Source organism: Uloborus diversus, chromosome 3, assembly GCF_026930045.1.
Source record: "Uloborus diversus isolate 005 chromosome 3, Udiv.v.3.1, whole genome shotgun sequence".
Classification (NCBI taxonomy): domain Eukaryota; kingdom Metazoa; phylum Arthropoda; class Arachnida; order Araneae; family Uloboridae; genus Uloborus; species Uloborus diversus.
The window spans coordinates 3,851,933-3,874,039 of record NC_072733.1 but is presented as its reverse complement, the minus strand read 5'-3'; the positions used below and the strand labels follow the sequence as shown (position 1 = coordinate 3,874,039).

The 22,107-nt window shown below is 32.7% G+C and overlaps 1 protein-coding gene across 1 annotated transcript in view; it reads right to left on the bottom strand.

The window, feature by feature from the left end:
• Window positions 1-20,244, bottom strand: part of LOC129218486 (reticulocalbin-2-like) — a 33,656-nt gene extending 13,412 nt beyond the window's left edge. The window contains exons 1-4 of the mRNA XM_054852770.1: window positions 19,842-20,244; window positions 16,147-16,294; window positions 10,454-10,604; window positions 5,623-5,739 (exon numbers count right to left, since the gene is read on the bottom strand). Coding sequence (XP_054708745.1) covers window positions 5,623-5,739; window positions 10,454-10,604; window positions 16,147-16,294; window positions 19,842-20,019 — 594 coding nt within the window. The 5' untranslated portion in view covers window positions 20,020-20,244. The remainder of the gene's footprint in view (window positions 1-5,622; window positions 5,740-10,453; window positions 10,605-16,146; window positions 16,295-19,841) is intronic.
• Between the last annotated feature and the right edge of the window lie 1,863 nt (window positions 20,245-22,107).

Genomic DNA, 22,107 nt, shown 5'->3' with positions numbered 1-22,107 from the left:
CACACCCCTTAGATTTTTGCTCAAGAGCTTGGATTCACTCTGTAGGCATACATGTATGTAAGCGTATATACTCGTGAATACATATATGTACTGGTTGACGAGTATGTACGGACACATAAATGCACGTATACACGTTTTTTCAGGTATATAATCGTGTTGACACGTATACATACGTATATACTCGTGCTTCCATATATACGTGTATATACGTGAGTAGACACGTACAAACACGCACTGGATGCATCCACGAATTAACTCGTGTATACCCGTATATACATTTATGTACAGTTATGTATATACCCACATGTACACTTGTACATATATGCGTATATACGTCTACTATACCTGTATATACTCAGGAATGCACGGTATCTACTCATATATGAACGTGATTACTCATGTTTACGCGACACGTATATACTCGTGAATACACGCATATATTAGTGCATATACTTGTAACCATAAAAATAACTGAAATATACAAATATTAGGGTTATTTAATACGGTTTTGCATTTATTTTTAACTATGATCACTTTACCCCATGCTATGACCACTTTCCCCCATCCCATGGGGTACAGTGGTCATAAATACAAAGGGAAAAGAAAGTGTTATAAAACTAATTAAATCATTTTTTTTTCTAAACTTCAATGTACTGTGTTCTTTAATAATGCAATGTAAAATAACAACAAAAAAAGTTAAGGTGTTTAAATTGTTTGTTGTATTTATTATCCACCAAAGTTGAAAACCTATGATTTTATGACCACTTTACCCCACCAGACCCTACTACAAACAGATTTTAACATCAGCAAGAAATTGTAAAAAAAAAAAGTGTTGAAAGTGCGATATAACAATAAATATTACAAAAATATGTTTTGAGATTACAATGAACCTATTTTTCATTGCAAAATGATGTGAGCTCATGGAAACAGTCTCATCTTCTTGCATTTAAAAAGGGGGTTCCTGGAAACACCAAAATACAAATGTGCAATCTTGTTGCTATTTTAGGCAATAAGATTATTATTTTTTTTTTTTTTTTTTTGTGAACGTTAAAATAAATTTTGCTCATCAATAGATTTTGACATAGAAATTGTCAATATATTTTGACGCAGAACTTAAAATTTTTGGGAGGGGAAAGTTTTTGATTTTGCTGTATTATACTCTTGAATTGTACCGAATGCTAAATATGAGTATGAACACAAAAATGTATCTAATGAGAAGTGACATTAAACATCATTATTTTTTGAAAAGCAATTTTACAAAGTAGTCTCCAAAATTAACGAATCCTCAGGAAAAAAAGTGAAATGAGGACATTTTTGATAGGTTACAGTTACCATCCATAGGGGTGCTCCTGCTTCCACAGCGTTTTGAAACTATTAGGGGATTAAAACGGCCATGATCGTGGACTGGGGTCTGAACATCGGTGCTTAGATTTGCAGTTAGTACGGTATTGATGCATCGGTTTAGATAAAAATTCTAAACCGGTTTAATGATGTGGGATGTTCACAAGTTTTTTGTGATGAATTGATGCATTGCCCAGCCCTACAAGCACACAAAATTTTTTTTAAAAAAAAACTCTATAAAATTAAAAATCATTTTTTAATTATTACTCTAGAATTTGGTTTTATTGCTTGTTATTTAAGCATAAAAATGTAATGAGTTCTGTTTGAATCCAATTTAATTTCATACTAAAATAAAAGAAAAATGGGTGTGTAAGTGGCAATAAGTGATTTTGGATTTGAGAGTGAATCCTTAATTTCTCTTAAGTAATTTTAATGGTGGTGATCATTCATTTCCTTCGTTATGATGGAACAGGAAGTTGAGATGATCTAACTTGGGTTCAGAACAAAAAAAAAAGATGGACAAAGGCTTTTTTTTAAATCAATAATGAAAGACACCTAATAGAAGTGATTTCCCTTAGCTGAAAGAAATTTAGACCAATGGAGCTGTGTTTTGTGTGTTGATGAAAAAGAAACAGTAATAGAAAATGGGTAAGAAAAGAAACTAGATATGTTTTCCTGATTGTGGTTTAGGACCAGTGGTGCAGTAAAGAGGGGACCCCCCCCCACTAAAAAAAACCTTGGTTTTAACATTATTGCCAATCCTAATACAGTATTTTCTACACAGATAAGGATTGTTCTGATCATAAAACCCTCCAGAAAGTATTACCAACTGCGTTAGTGCAAGGACCATGCTGATGATTGCTTCAAAATGCATCATACCAGAGCAGAATTAGAGAATAAAATAAAGCTTTAGGTATTTGTAAAATGCATGCTCTTTTCTAACTTCTAGCTCCTGCAAGTGCTTTTTTCAGTTTATTTTCTTGTTAAGAAAAGACAACATTAGGAAAAAATGTCTTATTCTTGCCACAATTAAAAATTACCATTGAGTTATAAATGTAATACTTATAACAGTTGAGGACTAATTTATCAAAAGGTAACATATCCATTTTCCAAAAATGTTCATTAGGTTAAAAAAAAAAAAAAAAAAAAAAAAAAAATCAGACTAATTTTAAAACCATTTTATCCTATTTTCTGGGAACATAATTGAGTACAAAATCATGACAGATAATGTCCCACAGTAAAAAATTTTCATCTCAAAAAATCAGGGAGATATCGCCACTTTAATTTTAGATATGTGTCTTTTTGTTTGAAAAACGAGGTGATGTGCCCTTTTGAATGAAAACCTGAAGGATGATAGCACTAATTTAACCAAACTTTCAATATATAAGCATCTAATATTCTCATATCAAAGTACTTGAACCTAAAATTAGTGGATCAAGTGTCCATGAGCCTAACCGAACATTTAATCATCATAACTTCATAAACTCCATTCTTGGGATCAGAAAGTTTTACCTAGATTTATACTTTGCAGGTATTCATGGTTGGATTCATTCATAAAATGCTGGAGATGGTAGAATGGAATGAAGATGAAATGTATTAAAATCAAGAAGACTATTCCTGAAACACTGCCGAAAATATTTTATTTTGGAAGATTTGCAGAGAAAAAATTAAAAATAAGTTTTTTAGTGGTGAAACTCTCCACGCTAAATAAATTATAAGTGTATTTATTAAAGGTAGACTACCTTTGTTAAGGAAAAAGATGAGTTCAAATTGCTAAAAAATAGTTTGTGGTCAAACTAGACATGCATGTCAATGACTTCTTCATCAAGACAGTCATTCTCCATTGATTTCATAGTCCTCATGGCCGTCAATAGCATCCATTGCTTGGTCCTCACTGCCACGGAAGAGAATGGGTTTAAACCAAGATAATCCAGTGTCATCAATACAGTCATCTCCGTAATGTATGTAGAGAACATCTTTTTTTCTGATCTTTAGTCAAAGAAAGAGTCTAGATTTGCGGTGGTAGAATCTCAGATAGATCATACTTACTCTTTCCTTTTCTCAATATTGAATGGAAGATTTCAAAGTCAGATTCAAAGCGATAATGAAACATGCATTTGACTTTGGACGAAATTCTTACAGCTCGGATGAAAAAAATTTTCATTTTAATCTTTTCGCATTTCTTATCTGGGCTATTTCAATATAAAACATAGACAACTGTTTTATAGGACATAAATTCCATTCACCACCAATACTTTTTACTTCTCCAACCTGGTTATAAGTCCCATCGAATTTTTTATGTTTTTTTTTATTTCTGAGTATTTTTTTAATTTTTTTCCACTCTACCAAAGGCATGGTCAGTATTAAAAAAAGTGACCTCTAACAGGAAACGTAATCTTGAGGGATTTGATACTAGGTGGAGATAGTATCTTCAGCCAATAAGAGAAAATAAGAATAATGTAAGCATTTTTGTTTTTCCCCCACATTCTTTGCAGAAAAGATGAAGTGTATTAATGCCACTGAAATCTTGACTTAGTAGATGAGAAAGTATGTGAAAGTACATACATGAGCCTAAAAAAGTTTGTCTATTAAAGAGAGCTGTGTATGGCAGAAACAGCGGAGTGAATATATTGACACAAAATATCATTTTTTAAGAAATTTGGAAACTGAAAAATTATTTAAATTAGTATATGTGAATTCGAAATTAAATTTAGCTGGTGTCGTGACAAAACCATATATTAAAATGCAATTTAGGAGTTTTTGTGATATTGTTTTGGGGGAAATTATATGATCTGAACTATGTCATATTTTGAAATTTCTGGCATGTAATTTTTTTTAAATTTAGATAGTTTGATTAATCATCAATATGTGAATACAATGGACTCTTTTAATATCAATGTGAACATTTTGTGTAGTTTTTTTTTTTTTTTTGGTTCTGCAAGTGGCAAAAATGAGGCCGCTTGTTAACGTTTTAGTTAAGCTTTCTATAAAAATAAATATATAAATAAAAAAATTAATGAACTGCTGCTTTTATTTCTTAAAATAAAATACGTTTTTGCCCCATGCAGATTGAATTGCACACGATCACTCCAATGTAAACAAACAACATCTCATCACGTAATATCACGTCATTCAAGCGATTGATTCCCTTATTTAGAACTGGACAGGGTTTATGTTATTTCCTTTTTTTGATAACCACAGGAGTCGCTTTTCGAAAAGTTTTTGTGTGTGGCAACAGTTCTTGTTGTTTAGCATAAATGATCAAATTTTTGGGTTTCATTTGTTCCCCCATGTGTGAAAATGGTATAGGGGAGGGAGTTGTACCTTGTGACACTGTATTTTCAAAGATACTATTTTTAACAGCCTTTTTTTTTTGTAACCTCTAAGAGTAACTTTCACTATTAAATGGTGCTATAGTAACAATCAGCATCAAAAGAATTAAATCAATGATTTGGTGAGAGAAAGAAAATTTCATGACTCCAAAGCAAATATGTTTTCCTTTTCTGTCTTTGTAAAATTAATCAACTGAACTTTATTTTGTTATAAAGGAGAAATACTTTAAATATTTTGGCTATGAGAAAATAATGATAGTGCATCTAGATTGATCACCATTTTGGTTTTATTTAAACCATGTGATGATTGAAACTTGGGACAGCCAAACATGTTGTACCTTAGGACATACATATACATGGTTCTTAATAATTTAGATTTGTTTAGGAACATGAAAAAATGTTCTAATCTGGTGCAGTCTTTTAAACACATTTAATAATTACAGATTATATATATATATATTTTTTTTTTGTTCCATATGTTATTACAACAATATTTCTATTTATTTTAACTTGCATTTTTGGAATTTAGCAACAATGGACTTGTTGAATGTTATGCAAATGCTTTTGAATATGTCATGAGTGAACAAAGTGTGGTAAGGACTCAAAATGGCAATGACACTCCAGGAAACAAGGAAACGAACTGTATTCTTGTGAGTGAAAATAAAATTAAAATTTGTGACACCGCAGATAAACTTAGGACCTTTTGAAACTCAGATTTATGATATTCCACAGTTTGAAATATTTGTTCATTGTAGATACATAAAAATTAATTATAAATGTAAATTGACATTCTTTAGTCACTGTATAAAAGCTACAATGTTGAACTTTGAATATCATAATTTTGAATACTTCTGAACTGAACTAATGAAATCAAAATTCAACTTCTTCAACAAATTTACAATATAAGGAAAAAGGGAAAAAATACTTGTAATCTGAAGAAAAAAAATACCTGATGCATGTGCTCAAATTCTTCTGGGTGTGAAAACGAGGGATACTCTGCTTTATTTAAAATTCCATCACCATCAATATCTGCAGCATTAAAAAGTTCCTTATCATTTTGCAGCATCTAGGATAAATTAAAATAAAAATGAATTAAAATCCTTGAATTAGACAAAAATTTTAAGCTGTGTTTCACATATATTTCAAATACCACAAAGTTGAAGAAAAAGCTGTTCAACTTTATTTTACTTGGACACAAACTGCTCAGCCAAAGTTATTGAGAAATCATTGTAATAACTATTTTAGCAAGGTTGCCAACTGTTCCACATCTTGCGGAGATGTTCTGCAAAAGTAGTGAAACTCCGCAAAGAAGTCATTTTGCTCCTGCATTTTCCGGCTGAACCTGTTTTCAAGTGACCTCAGAAATACCCCTTCAGCTACAATCTTCTTGTCAGGAGTTTTGCTGACACTCGGAAGAAAAAAGAACTTCATTCCAGGGAAGTGGAAAGGCTTAGGAGTGACGGTACAAACGTCAGTGTTTATGCATTTCGACATCAGATGGCATCAGCTTCTGAACACTCGCTCATTTCTGTCTATTACGCCATTCTACATCTTGGATCTTCAAAACTTTTTGAGGACTATTATTTTCAATAATTCTTGTACTTTATTTGTTGCTGAAGACTCGTGCACTCATCATTGTGCAAGGTCTATTTCCCGACCGAGTGTTTAAGAGATCAATCGCGATCCACGCCAATTCCCCCTCACCTCTCTTTTGTCACGCTCTTTGATGAGGGGATGAAACCCATTTCTAATAATTTGTATATTCAGCAGAGTATAATAACCAACTTGAAACTTTGTAAAAGAATAAATAGCTTTATTTGCTATCAACATTTAAAAAATAAGACAATCACTTTAAATAAATATTTCTACAATGACCAAATTAATATTAACTAAAAGCTTTATAAACTATTGCACTATTTCTAAGAGTTGCCGGGTTAAAACAAATATCACTGGTAAAATCATTTCCTATTATCTAATAGACTAGCTCAGTAAAACTAAATAAACAGAATCCCATTGTGAGGGAAAAAGAGTGAAATCTTCTGACTACACAAACATTGCAAACATTGCGCGTCAGATCACGGAGTGCATGTGGTGAAAATCCTGTTACCAGATTCTTTTTCCTTTCATCTCATTCCCATATCTTTCACTAAAGCCACGTAACCCCAGATACCAATGCCCACAAAATGAGTCAAATGCGACTGGCTCGAGTAAGCAATGACAAGGTAAGCCACACCTCCTACAGCGTCACTCATGCCACTCCCCTTTGTTGATCTTCACACATGTCGAGAAATGAAAGCAAGATAACATTCAATTCAAAAGCTGATGAATTTCTGATTAGGAATCGGGGGGGGGGGGACATATGATGCAAGGAATTACTGATACTAGATTAATTTAATACAGATTGAACAGTAAGAAGTGAGAAACATTATAATACAACATTTTTATCTAACACTCTTTCCGTCAGGATTTTTGCTGATGCATGAATTCTTTGTTGGGTTGAAAGAAGAGATTTTTGCTCCTGAGGAGAGAAAAAATAGAAGTGGAAAGAGGAAGGCTTGAAAGTGATGCGCAATCATTAGCAGTAGCTCATTGTGTGATGATTTTTCATTTATTTTGAAATCTGATTGCATTCATTTCGGTAATACGCTGTCCTTTTTGTCTACTATGCCATTCTACATTTTAGATATTAATACCTTTTTGCATACTATTATTTTAAAGCCTTATATTTATTTTTTTGCTGAAGACTGCTATGCACATTCAAAAATATTTATTCAGTTCCATCCAAGTTAATTTAAGCCTACACCATTCGAGTTAAATAAGTCTTAATGTTTACCAAAGATACAACTCATGAAGAGTTTTATAAAGTTAAATTTATTTTAATTATACTTTGCTATTTTATTTTGACAGACATGTAAATATGGCAGCAATGCCCACGTAGGGGGTCATGGCAAAGACTGTGCCATAAAAGTTTTTAGGGGCGTGTTTTGAGGGGTATTTTCACTTTTTGGGGGGGGGGGCTGTTGCTTTGGGAGGTCCTTGCAATATTTAAGAGGGTGAGCACCCCTGAATATGGGAAATTAAAGATGCTTATACTCAAAGCATGACATAGTGTTTAAAGCTGTTTCATTAATTTAAAAATATCATATTTTCACTGCTCGTGCTTAAAATGATTATTAAAGCTGAAAAACAATTTTAGAATTGTGGTTTTGGTTTTTTTTATTGATTTTTAAAACAAAATACTGAGCTGTTCCGTAAAATTTCAAAATGCTCCCCAAACTTTTTCTCCAAGTTTGGCAATCCAGCTTCAGTTCCAATATCAACTTGAAACCTGTGAAAGGCAGCAAGCCACAATGCCCTGTCCTTGATATATTTTATTTGGTAAATACAGTTGACTCTCTGTTTAACAACTTTCAAGGGACCAGAAAAAATTGTCCTTAAGTAGAATGTGTCCTTAAATAGAATGCTTTTAAAACAACAGTGGAGCATTCAGGACAAAAAAAGCCGTTCTTAATAGAGAAAATTATTAAATAGAGCGTCGTTAAACAGAGAGTACATTTAGGGCAGGTACTAAGCTGGTGCTACATAAAAGATATAAATGTTGTAGAGTAAACAGAGACCTTTAGACATTAAAAAACACCCCTTAAAAATGTTTCTGATATTCTTGCTGATTCTTAGGTAAAATGACTCTCTGAATCCATGTAGAACCACCGTTTTCCTCCATTACATCCCACTTTTGGAAAATAATGCCCGTCCTCCATTTTTTTTTTCGACAGTTTCATTGCTATTATTTTTATTTGAAGGGAAAGGGAGCATTACATTAGCCAGTAACTCTTCTGTAGGGTTAGAGAGGTGCAAGATTCAAAACCATGAACATTTGGAGCAAGTTGGTAGATTCATGAGGGTATTCGCCCTAAAATATTTTTTAAATCAAGAAAACTGATATTTCTTTTCTAAGGGTTTGTTTAACAATTTTTTTTACTTATTTTTCTGAAACTAGACTGTAGGACTTACTCTTATAACCCCCTTGTTCAAAAAATTTTAACATTATAAAAAAAATGTAAAAAAAATATTGAAAGCATTGCATTTTGCATAGTCAGTCACATTGCAGATCTACAGTAAACTCTCCCGGTTTTGTTCAACTTACTTTCAGATATTATTAAGATTAAAATTATCTTAAGTATGCATATAATATAGAATTTATATTTCTGGGGATGCACTGCAACCATTGTTTTTCACTATATTAAGAAGTGATAAAAAATGGAACCAATGCATATCAAAAAAATATAAATACAGTGAAGCACCATTTATATGTTTTTGAAGGAACTATGAAAAAAGCGTATAAATGAAAAAAACGCATAATAGGTAGACGTTAATATGTATTAGACTCTGCAGGGATCAATTTAAAAATCGTATAATTGTTAAAAACCTATAAAAGATAAACATATAAACGGTGCTTCACTGTATATACATTAATGTTACTTTTTAAGTATACCCAAGTTCATTTTTAATCAAAAGTTGAATACCGGTAGGTTTTTACTAAAGATCAAGGATGGGACTCTGACTATGCATAATGTGATGTTTCTAACGCATCTTTTTTAGTGAATTTTTTGTTTTGGACATGGGGCTCATAGGAATGAGTCCTATACTCTGCTTTTATTCCGAAAAACAAATGAAAAAATTTTAAAATAAACCACTAGAAAAAACGTAGGTTTTGACAATGATAAAAATATTTTAGGGGGGAATACCCCTATGAGTTTCCCAACTTGCTCCTACAGTTCAGGCTTTTGAACTTTGCACCTCTCTAGCGTATAAGAAAAGTGTTAATGGCTAATATAATGCTCCTTTTCCCTCCAAATAAAAATAATAGCTATGAAACTGTCACAAAATGAAAAAAAAATTGGAGAGCGCCATTTCCAAAAAGTGGGATGTGATGGGGGAAAACCGTGGACATATTTGGATTCAGGGAATTATTTTACATAAGAATTATGTCAGAAGCATTTTGAAGGTATCATTTTCTCGTGCAGTGTTAGTTGGCACCATCCATTGACGAGGATCTATTTGGGTTTGCTTTCCATAGTTGTGAAATTTTAGAAAAAATCACATGGGATTTTGAGAAGATATCCATTTTCCATACACAAATGCCTTATTTTTGCAAGATGAATAAGCTTTCTAAAAATTTTATCTTTATACAAAACCAAATAGGGAGTTTTAAATACTTAAAGAGTTTCATACGAAGACCAACTTTAAGGTAAAGGAAATATGTAATAGAACAGTTTTAAATAAGTTAGTTTCAATGCATAAGGGTTCTTTTTTCTTCTTAATCTTTAGAGATAATTACAGGAAAGAAATACTGTAGATACTCACAAAACTGCATTATTCTACTTTCTGGAATGTAAACACACAAGTGGGATTGCTGTAAGTAAAAATTCTAAGGAGCATTCAAAAGTTTAAAAAATAAGTTTAAAGAAAACAAAAAATGTAATGTCTCCCCTTACTTTCAAACATTACTTTACTGTTAAAATAAAAAACAATTCTACTGTTGCACATATCTTGATATTTTACTTTATTACAAATTTGTTGTGATAAATTAAAGGAATAAAAAATGCCTACAAAAATATTAGAAAGTTCCACTTTTAGTGGTCAGAGTTTTGCAAATTGCCAGTAAACAGAACCAACACTATAGATTGCCGATTCATTAATAAAAAACTTTAAACATGGTCTACTTTATCTTAAAGTTGGTATATGATCTCCCTGATGTGATCTTATGTTTAGGAAAATACCTGATATTCTTCCTCTGATTCCTGACTCAAAGACAACTCATCTTCATAAATACCAAAAGTTTCAGCTATGTGTTCTTCCCAAGTGATTTGAGCATCACCATCACTATCTACATCTTCCAACTCATCCATGGATTCTTCTATAGTTAACGTTCTAGAGGGGAGAAAATGAAATACATATATTGTTTCGATTTTTTTTTTTTTTTTTTTTTTTTTTTTTTTTTTGCATATTCTGAGATATTTGGTAAGCACGAGATTTTATCATTTTCGGTGGTATCAATGTATACATTTAAAGATATGCATTGAATAATTTAAGAGAAATCTTTCACATTTTTTAAAAATAAAATTTTGTGAAAAAAAACTTTCCAAGCAGCTTAATTTAAAAATATACATCTTTCAGTGACTATTTCAACTTTTTCACTACCCTGTTCATGCATAAAGAACTTAAATAAATAAGATTTTAAACCAATGGAATAGTACGAACTAAAATGATGATTTCATTGTTAAAATTTATGGCTAAAGAGAATTACACAAATTATTCTATAACAAAATTAACAGTAAAACTTCCCTAAATTTACAACAGCAATAATCTAATATGCTTTGTTTTAAAAATAAATAAATAAAAGCTAACAGATTTTTTACGACCAAACTAATCATTTATAGCAGTATTTCTCAATGAGGGTAGTATCGCCCCTAATGGGTGGTAGGAAGATGCTGAGGGGTGATGAACATATTTTGGGGAGTAGGGGTTGCTGGGCATATTTTGAGTTGTAGCTGGGAGGGCATTTTTTTTGCTGGGGATGACAGGAGGACACCCTCTAACATCGCCAAAGATAAAATTAAAAGATTCTGGTCTTTTGTGCCGTGGTTTGAGTGTCTCAACTCCAAATGTTTCAATTGCGTCTGCAGTGGTCATCTTCAGTGGCGGAGTGGACAAATCTCCAGGGAAAGAACACTTCTGGGCAACTTTCTTCTTTCACTGTTAATTTTATGGACACCGGCTGTGAAACCCTTCATTCTTACATCGACAAAGATAGTTTTATAGGGTTTTCTGCAAAGGTGCAGAGTCTGAGGGAAAATGGCCTACTCCGACTCCTGGATTTTGAAATGTCCGACTTCGACTTTTAAAAATTATTTAATTATTTGTTGTTTTTTTTCAATCGCCCCCCCCCCATTTAAAGAGAAGAAAACCCCTAAACAGAGATTGAAATATTAATTCCATTTTGTGAAATTTTTGCGTTTATTTTATTGTAAACCTAAGATGCATACAATGGAAGAAATTCAATATGAAAATCAAATTTTTACCAATAGTTGTGATTTAAAAAGTGAGATCATTTAAATTTTTCCAATTTTAAAAAATTGGAAAGGATTGATTTGCTTACCCTTAATTTTTAACAAATAGGTGTTGATCAAATGGTGTGCTTTCAATTTTTGAAAGCTGTAAGCTTTTTAGCCAAGTCAAAAAACCTTTCTTGAGAGAGAGCGTTCCGCCCCAGGTAATAATCATCTGGTGGGTAACACCCCAAGTTAATTTGAAAGTTTATAAAATATGCACTTTAATTCTGAAACAATTCCGGAAATGTAACTTTACTGTCTGAAAATGGAAGCTATTGTCTTTTGATTTTTTTTCCAATCCGGTCTAAGTCCAAATCAAAACTAAATTGTTTTTTTTTCCCTCCAACAGAAATCCCAAACCAAAACTGCGTAATGGTTTCTAAAGCTGAACCAAAACTTAAATTGGAGTTTCAGTTTATTCATACGGCCATACTAAGCACACTAGTAAAAGTAGTCACATCTGCAGTTTTGAACAAAAGTGAGTTATTATAATAAAGTTTTTTTTTTTTTTTCCGTTTCGTATTTTACTTAACAAATAAATGTTTTATGGAAATGTTTGATAAGGAACTATTTTTTTAAAAAATCTATGAAAAAAAAAACATCTTATTCCAATTCACAAACTAAAAATTTCCATCCCCCTTTACGATGGTACAAGATTCGCCTCTACGCAAGTGATTTATGGCCTCTTCGGTGAAACGGTCAGCACCCCACTTGTAGGCGGGTTTCTTCTCCACCTGCTGTCCACAGATCGAATGTCCTAAATAGCTGTCTGGAAAGCATTTTTTTCCTTCGTTTGAGAATTGTAAGGAAAAAACCTGGCAAAAATGATGCTCTTAAATAATTTTAATTTTGCTTAATTTTTAATAAATAATTGCATTTTTTTTGTCAAATTATGTATATAAACACAAAAATAAAGCTTTAAAAGTAGTTAAATCATAATTTAAATGCAGTTGCAAAGCTTTGGAGGGGGGGAGGGATTGAGAGTTTACGTGCTCCTCTCAAAGGGATAAAATTAATTGAACTTGCCCATTAAATAATTTTTAATTAATTTCGTCCCAATGTAACTATATATATTTTTTTAATTATTAAGTCATATAAGAAAGAAAGAATATTTAAACATACCTAGAAGAATACTTGAACTTACCCTTATTACTTTTGTTTGCTTTTTGAGTATTATTGGAATTTAAGGACAGTGCAAAAAAAAGATATGTAACTCAATGGGTTTAAACCCAAGGGTATATATTATCGGGATTTGTCCATTACTTCTTTTTTCATAGAATTAGTAATTATTATTAAAAAAAATACATATGTATATGCTTACCTAGAAGAGTCATGGCGGGTCAGAAAGCAAATCATAAGTTTATGATCAGTAGCGGATTTTAGGGGTGGGGCAGCCCCCCCCCCCAAAGGGATGAATTAATTTAACTATTTTATTTATTATTTTTAATTGAATTCTTTTTTGCATTTTTTATATAGGTTATTAACACAAAACACACACAGCATATTTTGAATAAAAGCATTTTTGTTTGTTAAAGAAGTAATGCTGGAGTCAGAGGCCCAGAGTGGCAGAATACATTTAACTCACTGGTTTCGAATTCTAGGGAACGTATTATCACCATTCCTCTACTAATTTTTCTTTTATGGAATCAATAATTAACATTAAAAAAAATGTATAGGTTCACTTAAAAAGTCATTTTGATCCAGGCAGCTATTTGCCAAATAATAGATTTTTTTTTCAGCTCATAAAAAATGCAAAATAATAGAAATCACATGATGGTAGTTTCTTGGAAAAACCATGATTATTAATGGAAACGGCATGTAGTATCAATATGTTATCTCACTGTGTCATGGCTTTAAAAACAATTCAGCAACTGCTTTGAAATTCACACAGAAATAGTTTCTGAATTCTTCAATAAAACTTATGTTTTATGAAGTTATGATTTTCTTACTCAATTATTATTTTGTAGTTAAAATATAAATTAATTTATAAAAACTCAAATGAGGGATGGGTTTATTTAATAACTTTGCCCTCAATGTTGCTAATTAAAACCGCTCATTGTATAGTATCTTGGTGACATTAAATTGGGTTTAAAATTTAATTGGCTTGAAACGTTGAAGATGTTTTCCTTCCTCATTCAAAATATATTAGTGCATAATATTCCTATATTTAGAAGTAGATTCATTGACCGCAAAACCATTTAAAAATAAAGTCATTAAAACTCTGTTGTTAAACATCGAATAGGCGGGGGGGGGGGGGATTCAATTTTCCGGGCCTTCTATAAAAGATTTTTCTGTATCCGCCCCTGTTTATGATGGCATCTTTATCAGCTTATAAGAAACAGCATGGTAAATTAGAGTGGTCCAAAATAGGCCTTTATATTATTTATTATTTATTATTTTATTGGTTTTACTCTCCCATTTGGTTCCATCTGTGTAAAAAATAATTATTGTGAAGTTTGAGCTCATAATTTTAACATTTAGAGAGAGGTAGCTTAACAGCCTCGAAGTTCTGCATTTTTCCATCTTATGCTACGAATGCAGGTAGAAATAAAACTGATGCTAGGAAAGGTATGTAATTTCATTTCATGCAAATACACAAAACTTTCTAATCTTTCATAATCCAAACTTCTAAGATTGCTGATAAAACGTAGTAAAATGGAGTTATAATAAGCGAGCTTGGGCCACAGGGGACATTTTTTTGTATTGTATAAAAGCATACTAATATGTGTAATGTTGCACATTTTAATGCATAATTAAAATAAATAGGATGTCTGTTTATCATAATTGAAATAATTTATAATACTGATTTATTGATTTAAATGCAACTTTTCTTCAGCAAAGACGAAAGACTTTTATTAGGATTACAAAACTGCCTGCAATATAAACTAATAACTGTGCTTCACAAAACTTGTAACATGTATTCAATGGATTAGAAAATAACTAATACACTTTGATTTATTTTGAAATTCATTTTATGTGCATAAACTATAAAAACAACTAGATATTGTGCTGTTTACTCTGTTGGAAACATATTTTTAAAGAATTATGACACATTTATCTTCTGATGTGACTAACCTTCTTAAATATGTCGCCATTTATTACTTACCTAGGGTGAAATTAACTGTTTACTGAAATAATGAATAGTGACTGATTATGGGACTGATGTTTCATATGTCTTTTAATTATGAACTCATTAATTTTAATTCAAAATTTTATTATTTCTTATATCTACATTCAATGGCCAAAACGTTACAAAACTGATTTTATCCAAGCTGGTTTTAACCGGTTTTATCCATGGCTAAAACCAGCAATGGGCGAAACTCTTACAACCCTGCCCATAAATGCCTGCACTGAAGGTCAGCCCTAAAATTTACAATACATTTCTGCTTAAACTCTAAATGTAATGATGTAATCATAAAAAACACTTTAGTTGATGCTCAATGCGTAAATATAATCGAACATTCAAAAATGTTGATCTGAGAAAAACACTTAACTTGGGATCAACTTCCGGAATTTTTGTGGGTCACAATAATTTTTTTGGACAAAAAGAAAAAATATGTACAGTTGAGCCGGCATTTTAGAACATTGGTTAAAAGAATATTACGCTTAATTTAATACATTTTCAATGTACTAAGCTGTAGTAAGTTGTTATTTTGATCCCAGATAGTAGGCGGGCTTGACTGTATCTGCTAAAATCATAAGAAAAAAAATTGTATAATTTTCAGAAAAATTAAATATAATGTATCTGACCTGTCTAACTCTTAAACTCTTATATAAACTGCCTCTTAAAACTAAAATAACGAAAACTTCCCAGGGTAGGGCTCCAGAATCACCTATATTATACCCTAAAGTAACTGCAGATAGCTTAAAACTTCGTCTTTAGACGTGTCCATAGAGGAGTCGTCGATCTCTTCCTTCTTAAAGGCAGCCTAAAACTGCATTTGATTTCAAAAAAAGGTATGCAGGCGATTCCTGGTTACTGAATAAACCAAAAATCATTAGATTTAAATAAGAGGCCCAAAACAGGAAAATAATTATCAGTAAATAGTAGTATCAGTATATATATATATATATATATATGTATATATATATATATATATATATATATATATATATATATATATATATATATATATATATATATATATATATATTTCTTTTTATCATCATTAATTATATATAATTTGTTTAATATTTGAAATTCTGTTTGCTTAATTTTATATTTACTTTGCTTTTTAGTTTTGCTGTGTTGCGCATCTATGGGCTTTTGGTGTGGTCTTTTCAATATTTTTCACTTTTATTATATATATATATATACCATTCTGACACAAAAACCAAAGACATGAACATGAAATATTTACTTGAAAGATTTTAAAACCCAATTTGTCAGTTCTTTTCTGTCCACAAATTGATCGTTGTTTGCATCCATTTTCAAAGCTAACATATGTAACCTTATTTTAGCTTCTTCAGCAGGTAAATGTTCAAATTCTTCAGCAAGATGCTGGCTACCTACAATTAAGGGCATAATTAGGTAATTAAATCATTTAATAATTTTAATGCATTTGTATATTACAAAAAAACAACTACAATACAAATTTTTATACTCGCTGAAATATTAGAAAAAAATTAACATTAATTTAATAAATAGAAATACTAATGTGAGGACCAGCAGCAGGCCCAGCGAGGCGGATCCTATTCAATTTACTAATCCCCAATCAATGGCATGGAATCATGGCATGAAGGATCAATGGCATGATAAAATTATCTACCCCTTGCGCATTACAACCTCTTCCGTTAAGCTGTTCCAAGTGCCCACAATATTACTAAAGTAATAATTTATCCTAACTTCCAGACTAGACTGAGATTTGAATACCTGAAAACAATGACACCTCCCCTTACCTTCCGTGAAAAGATTTAACGCAATAGCAGTGGTGCACCTAGCATGGGTGACACCTGGGCGGTAATGTGGCGTCATCCCTCCCCCCCCCCCTACAAATGCAAAAAAAACTAACATTCTACATAAACATGAAATTTATTCAAATTTTAGAAACAACTATACTTGTGTTATAACGAAATTTTAAGTGGGCTAATGTACAAAAGACAAATAAAAAGTATGAACACTTACTGAAAATTTGCCTTAGATTCATTCGTGCAGGCCGTCAAGAGGTCAAAAAAGTAAGGGAATGTTTGAAATTGATGGCCATTTAATTATTTTTAAACGCATTTAAAATACAGGGAAAGATAATGGGTTTTTTGGTATAAGAAAAAGTCACTACAAGGTCTAAGGGGCCATTCATTAATAACGTAAGGGTTCCAAGGGGGAGGGGGTTGGAAAAATCTCTTTATACCCTTACTTTGAGGGTGGGATCTTACATAGTATTTTCCAAGTCGATATTTTATGTTAGAAATTGGGCGATCAAGTGGTTTGGCAGGGATTATATTTCATTTGCGTCTGAAAGGTAAAAAAATATTGGGATGAGCTGTTTTTTTTCTTGTTTCGCAAAGAATGAATAGTGTAAAATATAATAAAAGGATCGCACTAGGTATGGCGTGTTTTATTTTTAATTAGTATCACATTATATACAAATACAAAAGTGATGACCAGCGACAGGCTCTGGGCCCAGCTAAACTGGTCCTAATCAATTTACAACCCCCAGTAAAGATCAAATGGCCCTCTTAAAACTATCTACTCTCTTGCTGATTACCACCTCTTCCGGTAAGCTGTTCCAAGGTTCCACTACCCTGCTAAAATAATAATTTTTCCTAATATCCATGTTAGCCTGAGATTTAAATAGTTTAAAACAATGACTCCTTGTCCTGTTTTCAGTGCTAAGCTTTAGCCCTGTAACATCTTTCATTTTAATAAATCTAAACAACTGAATCATGTCCCCTCGGTCTCTTCTTTTCTCTAGACTGTAAGTTTTTAGCATTCTAAACCTAGAATCGTAGTCTAAATGAGAAAGTTCATTTATTAGCCTTGTAGCCTGCCTTTGAACCTGTTCCAATACATTAATATCTTTCTTAAGATAAGGAGATCAAAACTGAACAGCATACTCCAAATGAGGTCTTACCAAACTTCTATATAAGGACAGAACTTCTTTAGATTTATTTGAAATAGATCTATTGATAAACCCAAGCATCTTATTAGCTTTGTTACTAGCTATGCTGCACTGTTGGTTAAACTTTAAATCCTGACTTACTAAGATGCCCAGATCAGTAACTTTTTCTGCCTGACTAATGACTGAACCTTGCAAATAATAACTTGTACACTTATTTCCATGCCCTAAATGTAGCACTTGACACTTCCTAACATTAACAGCCATACCCCATTTATCATCCCACTCCGTAATATGTTCTAGAGCCTCTTGCAGCTGATTTGCTTGTTCTTCATTATCAACAATCCCCATAACTTTGACATCATCAGCAAAACAATTCATGTTCCCAGAAACATTTTTATGAATATCGTTCATAAAAACAATGAACAGAACAGGCCCTAACACTGATCCTTGAGGAACCCCACTTAAAACCTCACTCCATTTAGAATAATTTCCCCTCACAACTACCCTTTGTTTCCTTCCGGTCAGCCAGTTTTTTACTCAAATGAAAGTTTTCCCTCCTATTACTATATCAGCTAATTTGCTAAGTAGAGCAACATGCAGTACCTTATCGAAAGCCTTTTGAAAATCAATGTGTAAACAACATCTACAGGCTTCTTATAGTCTAAAGCCATAGTAACTTTGTCATAGAAATGTAATAAATCAGTTGCACAAGATTTACCTTTCCTCAAGCCGTACTAAAAACTAGACAACAGATTATTAGTCTCTAAAAAATTTACTTTCTTAATTTTTATCAATGTTTCAAAAATTTTACAAACCACCGATGTTAGACACACATGTCTATAATTTCCCGCACTCCCTTTAGACCCTTTCTGGAAGAGCGGTGTAATGTTAGCCAGCTTCCAATCCTCTGGCATTGTCCCTGAGTTATAAGAAGCATTGAAAATATTTACAATTACGTCAGCTGATTCCTCTGCACATTCAACTAAAATTTTGGATAAATATTTGGGGAGGGGCGAGTTTAGATTCAAATTTGAAAAGTGGATAACACTGTTCATCCTCGACTACACTAACTGCCTAAACTTAATTAAAAGCAAATTTGTGGAATGTACTTGATTGAAATGAGTCACAATTGCTAGTAATTCTTTAAATTCTATATTATTGGTTATAGAAAATGACGGTCACAGAGGGGGCGGTCGCCCCACCGCCCCCCTAGTAAATCCGCAACTGTTATAGCACAAGGGTAGGGTTTTAAATAAACCCATACCTGAATATATTAATTTATATTTTAACTCTAAAATATATTATGTAATTAAGAAAATCACAATTTCATAACTGGTAAGTTTTATTGAAAAATTCAAAAGCTAATTTTTTTTGAATTTCAAGCAGTTGCTGATTTGTTCTTAAAACCATGATACAGTTGAGATAACATTTTGATACTACATGCCGTTTCCATTAATATTATGGTTTTGTATTACCTAGAAACAACCATCAAGTGATTTCTTTAATTTTTCATTTTTTGTAGGCTGAAAATGAAATTTATTACTTCACAAATAGTTTAATTATCAAAATGACTTTTCTAAGTATGTCTATACAATTTTTTAAAAATGTTCAAAATTTATTCCATCAAAGAAGAATTAATGGATGAATCATGATATTACATTGTCTTGAATCCAAAACCAGTATGTATTCTACCGCTCTGTCCGTCAACTACGGTACTATTTCTTCCTCAAACAAAAATTCTTTTACTCAACTATGTTCTTTTAAAACAACTGTAAAAAAATTCTTTAAGTTATTGAGAAGCTGATTAAAATAACAAATGAAATAGTTATACAAATTTATCCCTTCCCCCTCCCCAAAATCGGCTACTGATTGAAGGCAAAGTGACACAAAAACTAAATAGTAAAAAACAAAACGTAGCTTAAAAAGGGAAGAACAAGAAAAGCATCCACCCACGACACATGGAAGGTGGAATCAAGCAATAGCTACTCATTACTCACCTAAAACAGACTCATGGTCGAATTCATAGTTATGTTTACCATCTTTATAGTGATTGTTCCCACGAGGAACAGAAGCTACATTTTCAACACTTTCTTTCGATCCGGAACTTTTATGAGAATGTGGTCCACACATCACACAAGTCACAAAAAATGCAATCATTAAGAATTTTAAAATCATGGTGTTAACTGTTTATTACAGTACCAAACAAAATCGCAATGGTAACGGTGTGAACAGATTTGTTTGAGTATTATGTTGACAATTAGGATTAATGGTGATCGCACATTTTAATTTTAAACACAGCAAGAAATCTTTTACTCCTCCCTTTAAATGTAATTAATTCACTTAAAATGGACGAAAATGTGATTCATTTTCTATTTGCAAACAATATCGGTAAAAAAAAGACCAAACGGCGATGCACTAAAAAGCAACTTTTGAAATTGTAGTTGCCGGATCTTCATATGTCAAAAATTACGAGAACGAATCATTAAACAGACACGACCGGTAGCGACCGGTCAGTTAATCACGTGACAGCTAATGATCACGTGCTCCAATCAACAGAATGGTAACCGGTTGATCATAGAATGCTGAAGTTAGTTACCGGTTACTTACCGGTAGACCGGTGAGGTTCGTCGAACGCAAGCAAAACAGTTTTGAAGTGACTCCGCTGCCGGCTGCCCGGTTTCCACCACAGCGATTCAAGTGAAACACGGCCAATCGCAATGCATCGATGCTATCGCTATTACCCCAATTTGAATTCAAGTGTAACATTGCGATTGTCTTCAGTACCAGATTCTCTCGCAAAAATTGCAACTGCTCTTGAGGTGTCATAAGTTTGGAAAATCCCTCGCAGAAAAACATCAATGGCGTCCAGAGGCTGGTCTAGGAAATTGGGCTCCGCAGATTGGGCGCCGACTATTGGGCGCCGGGAACTTTGGGTGCCGAGCACTTTGGGCGCCGGGAACTTTGGGCACCGAGCATTTTGGGCGCCGGGAACTTTGGGCGCCAAGCATTTTGGGCGCCGGGAACTTTAGGCGCCGCGAGCATTTTGAGCGCCGAGCATTTTGGGCGCCGGGAACTTTGGGCGCTGGGAATTTTGGGCGCCGAGCATATTCTGCCCAGTATTCCAGGGGCTTAAAATGCTCGGCGCCCAATGTTTCCTGCGTTCAAAATGCTCGCCGCCCAATATCATCGTTTCATATATCGTTTTCATATAGGGACTCTAGGCGCCCCCACGCCATCGTCGGGGGAATCTCCGTATCGCTGTAACGGGATCGGCCTTCTGGCAATCTTCACGGGGAATCTTCGCATCGCTGTAAGAGAAACGGGCTCGGAGAACGCCTCTTCCTGAATTTTCCCAGAAAACTTTGCATCGCTGTAGGAGAAACTAGAGTCCCTATATGAAAACGTAGTTTTCAGAGTTGCGACAACGCGGTATCATTTTCCTATTGGTCGAAGACCGCCTGAGGCAAGGTTTCTTCTTCTCCCGTAGGATTAACATGGAGCGTATGACAGTGCTGTGGAAAAACCCAGAATCTGAAAAATTAAAGGTGAGTCCAGGATTTTGATGCTCATATTACTGTTCTACAATGTTCAAATTATACGTGCGTAGCTTTACTTGAGTGAGTCCATTCCTATTTCTTTAACTATCGCGTAATTATATCAAGAACATGTGTTCCGGCGTGCTAAAATTTCATCCTGACACTTTATTTGGGCCTTTTATAGTTATTTTTTCTGTTAAATCTATGATTCCAATCACAACGTTATTGAAAAATAACACTTTAAGACAAGGCAAATGTTTAAATTGTGTAAATTAAATTTTTTTTAACGATAGATCTCTGTATTCGGTTTGGCGCGATCAATTTCGTGCTTGGCGACGAGTGGAAGTAAACAAAACATACACTTGTGATGTGAAGAGATCTTAACTTGTGATTTGTATTATAAATGCTTTATGCTGCGGAAATTTTTATTTTAAATGAATGTGACTTGATATTAAAACCCATTTTAACTTATTTTTTGCTGTTAAGGTTTTTATTTTTCCTGATCATTTCTTAGACAAAAATTGACTAATGTATCGTTTTTCATGTTCCTTCAAGCAATCTTCACTTTATGCAACGTAAGTATTTACAGTGTCAAATTTTTGTTTTTTGAAAGGAGATGCATAGGAAATAAAATGCTTATAAATTATAGGACTTTCAGTGCTTGCTGGCAGTATCTTTTAATAACATTTTGATTTATGGAAACGTTTTGTTATGATATTCTACTAAA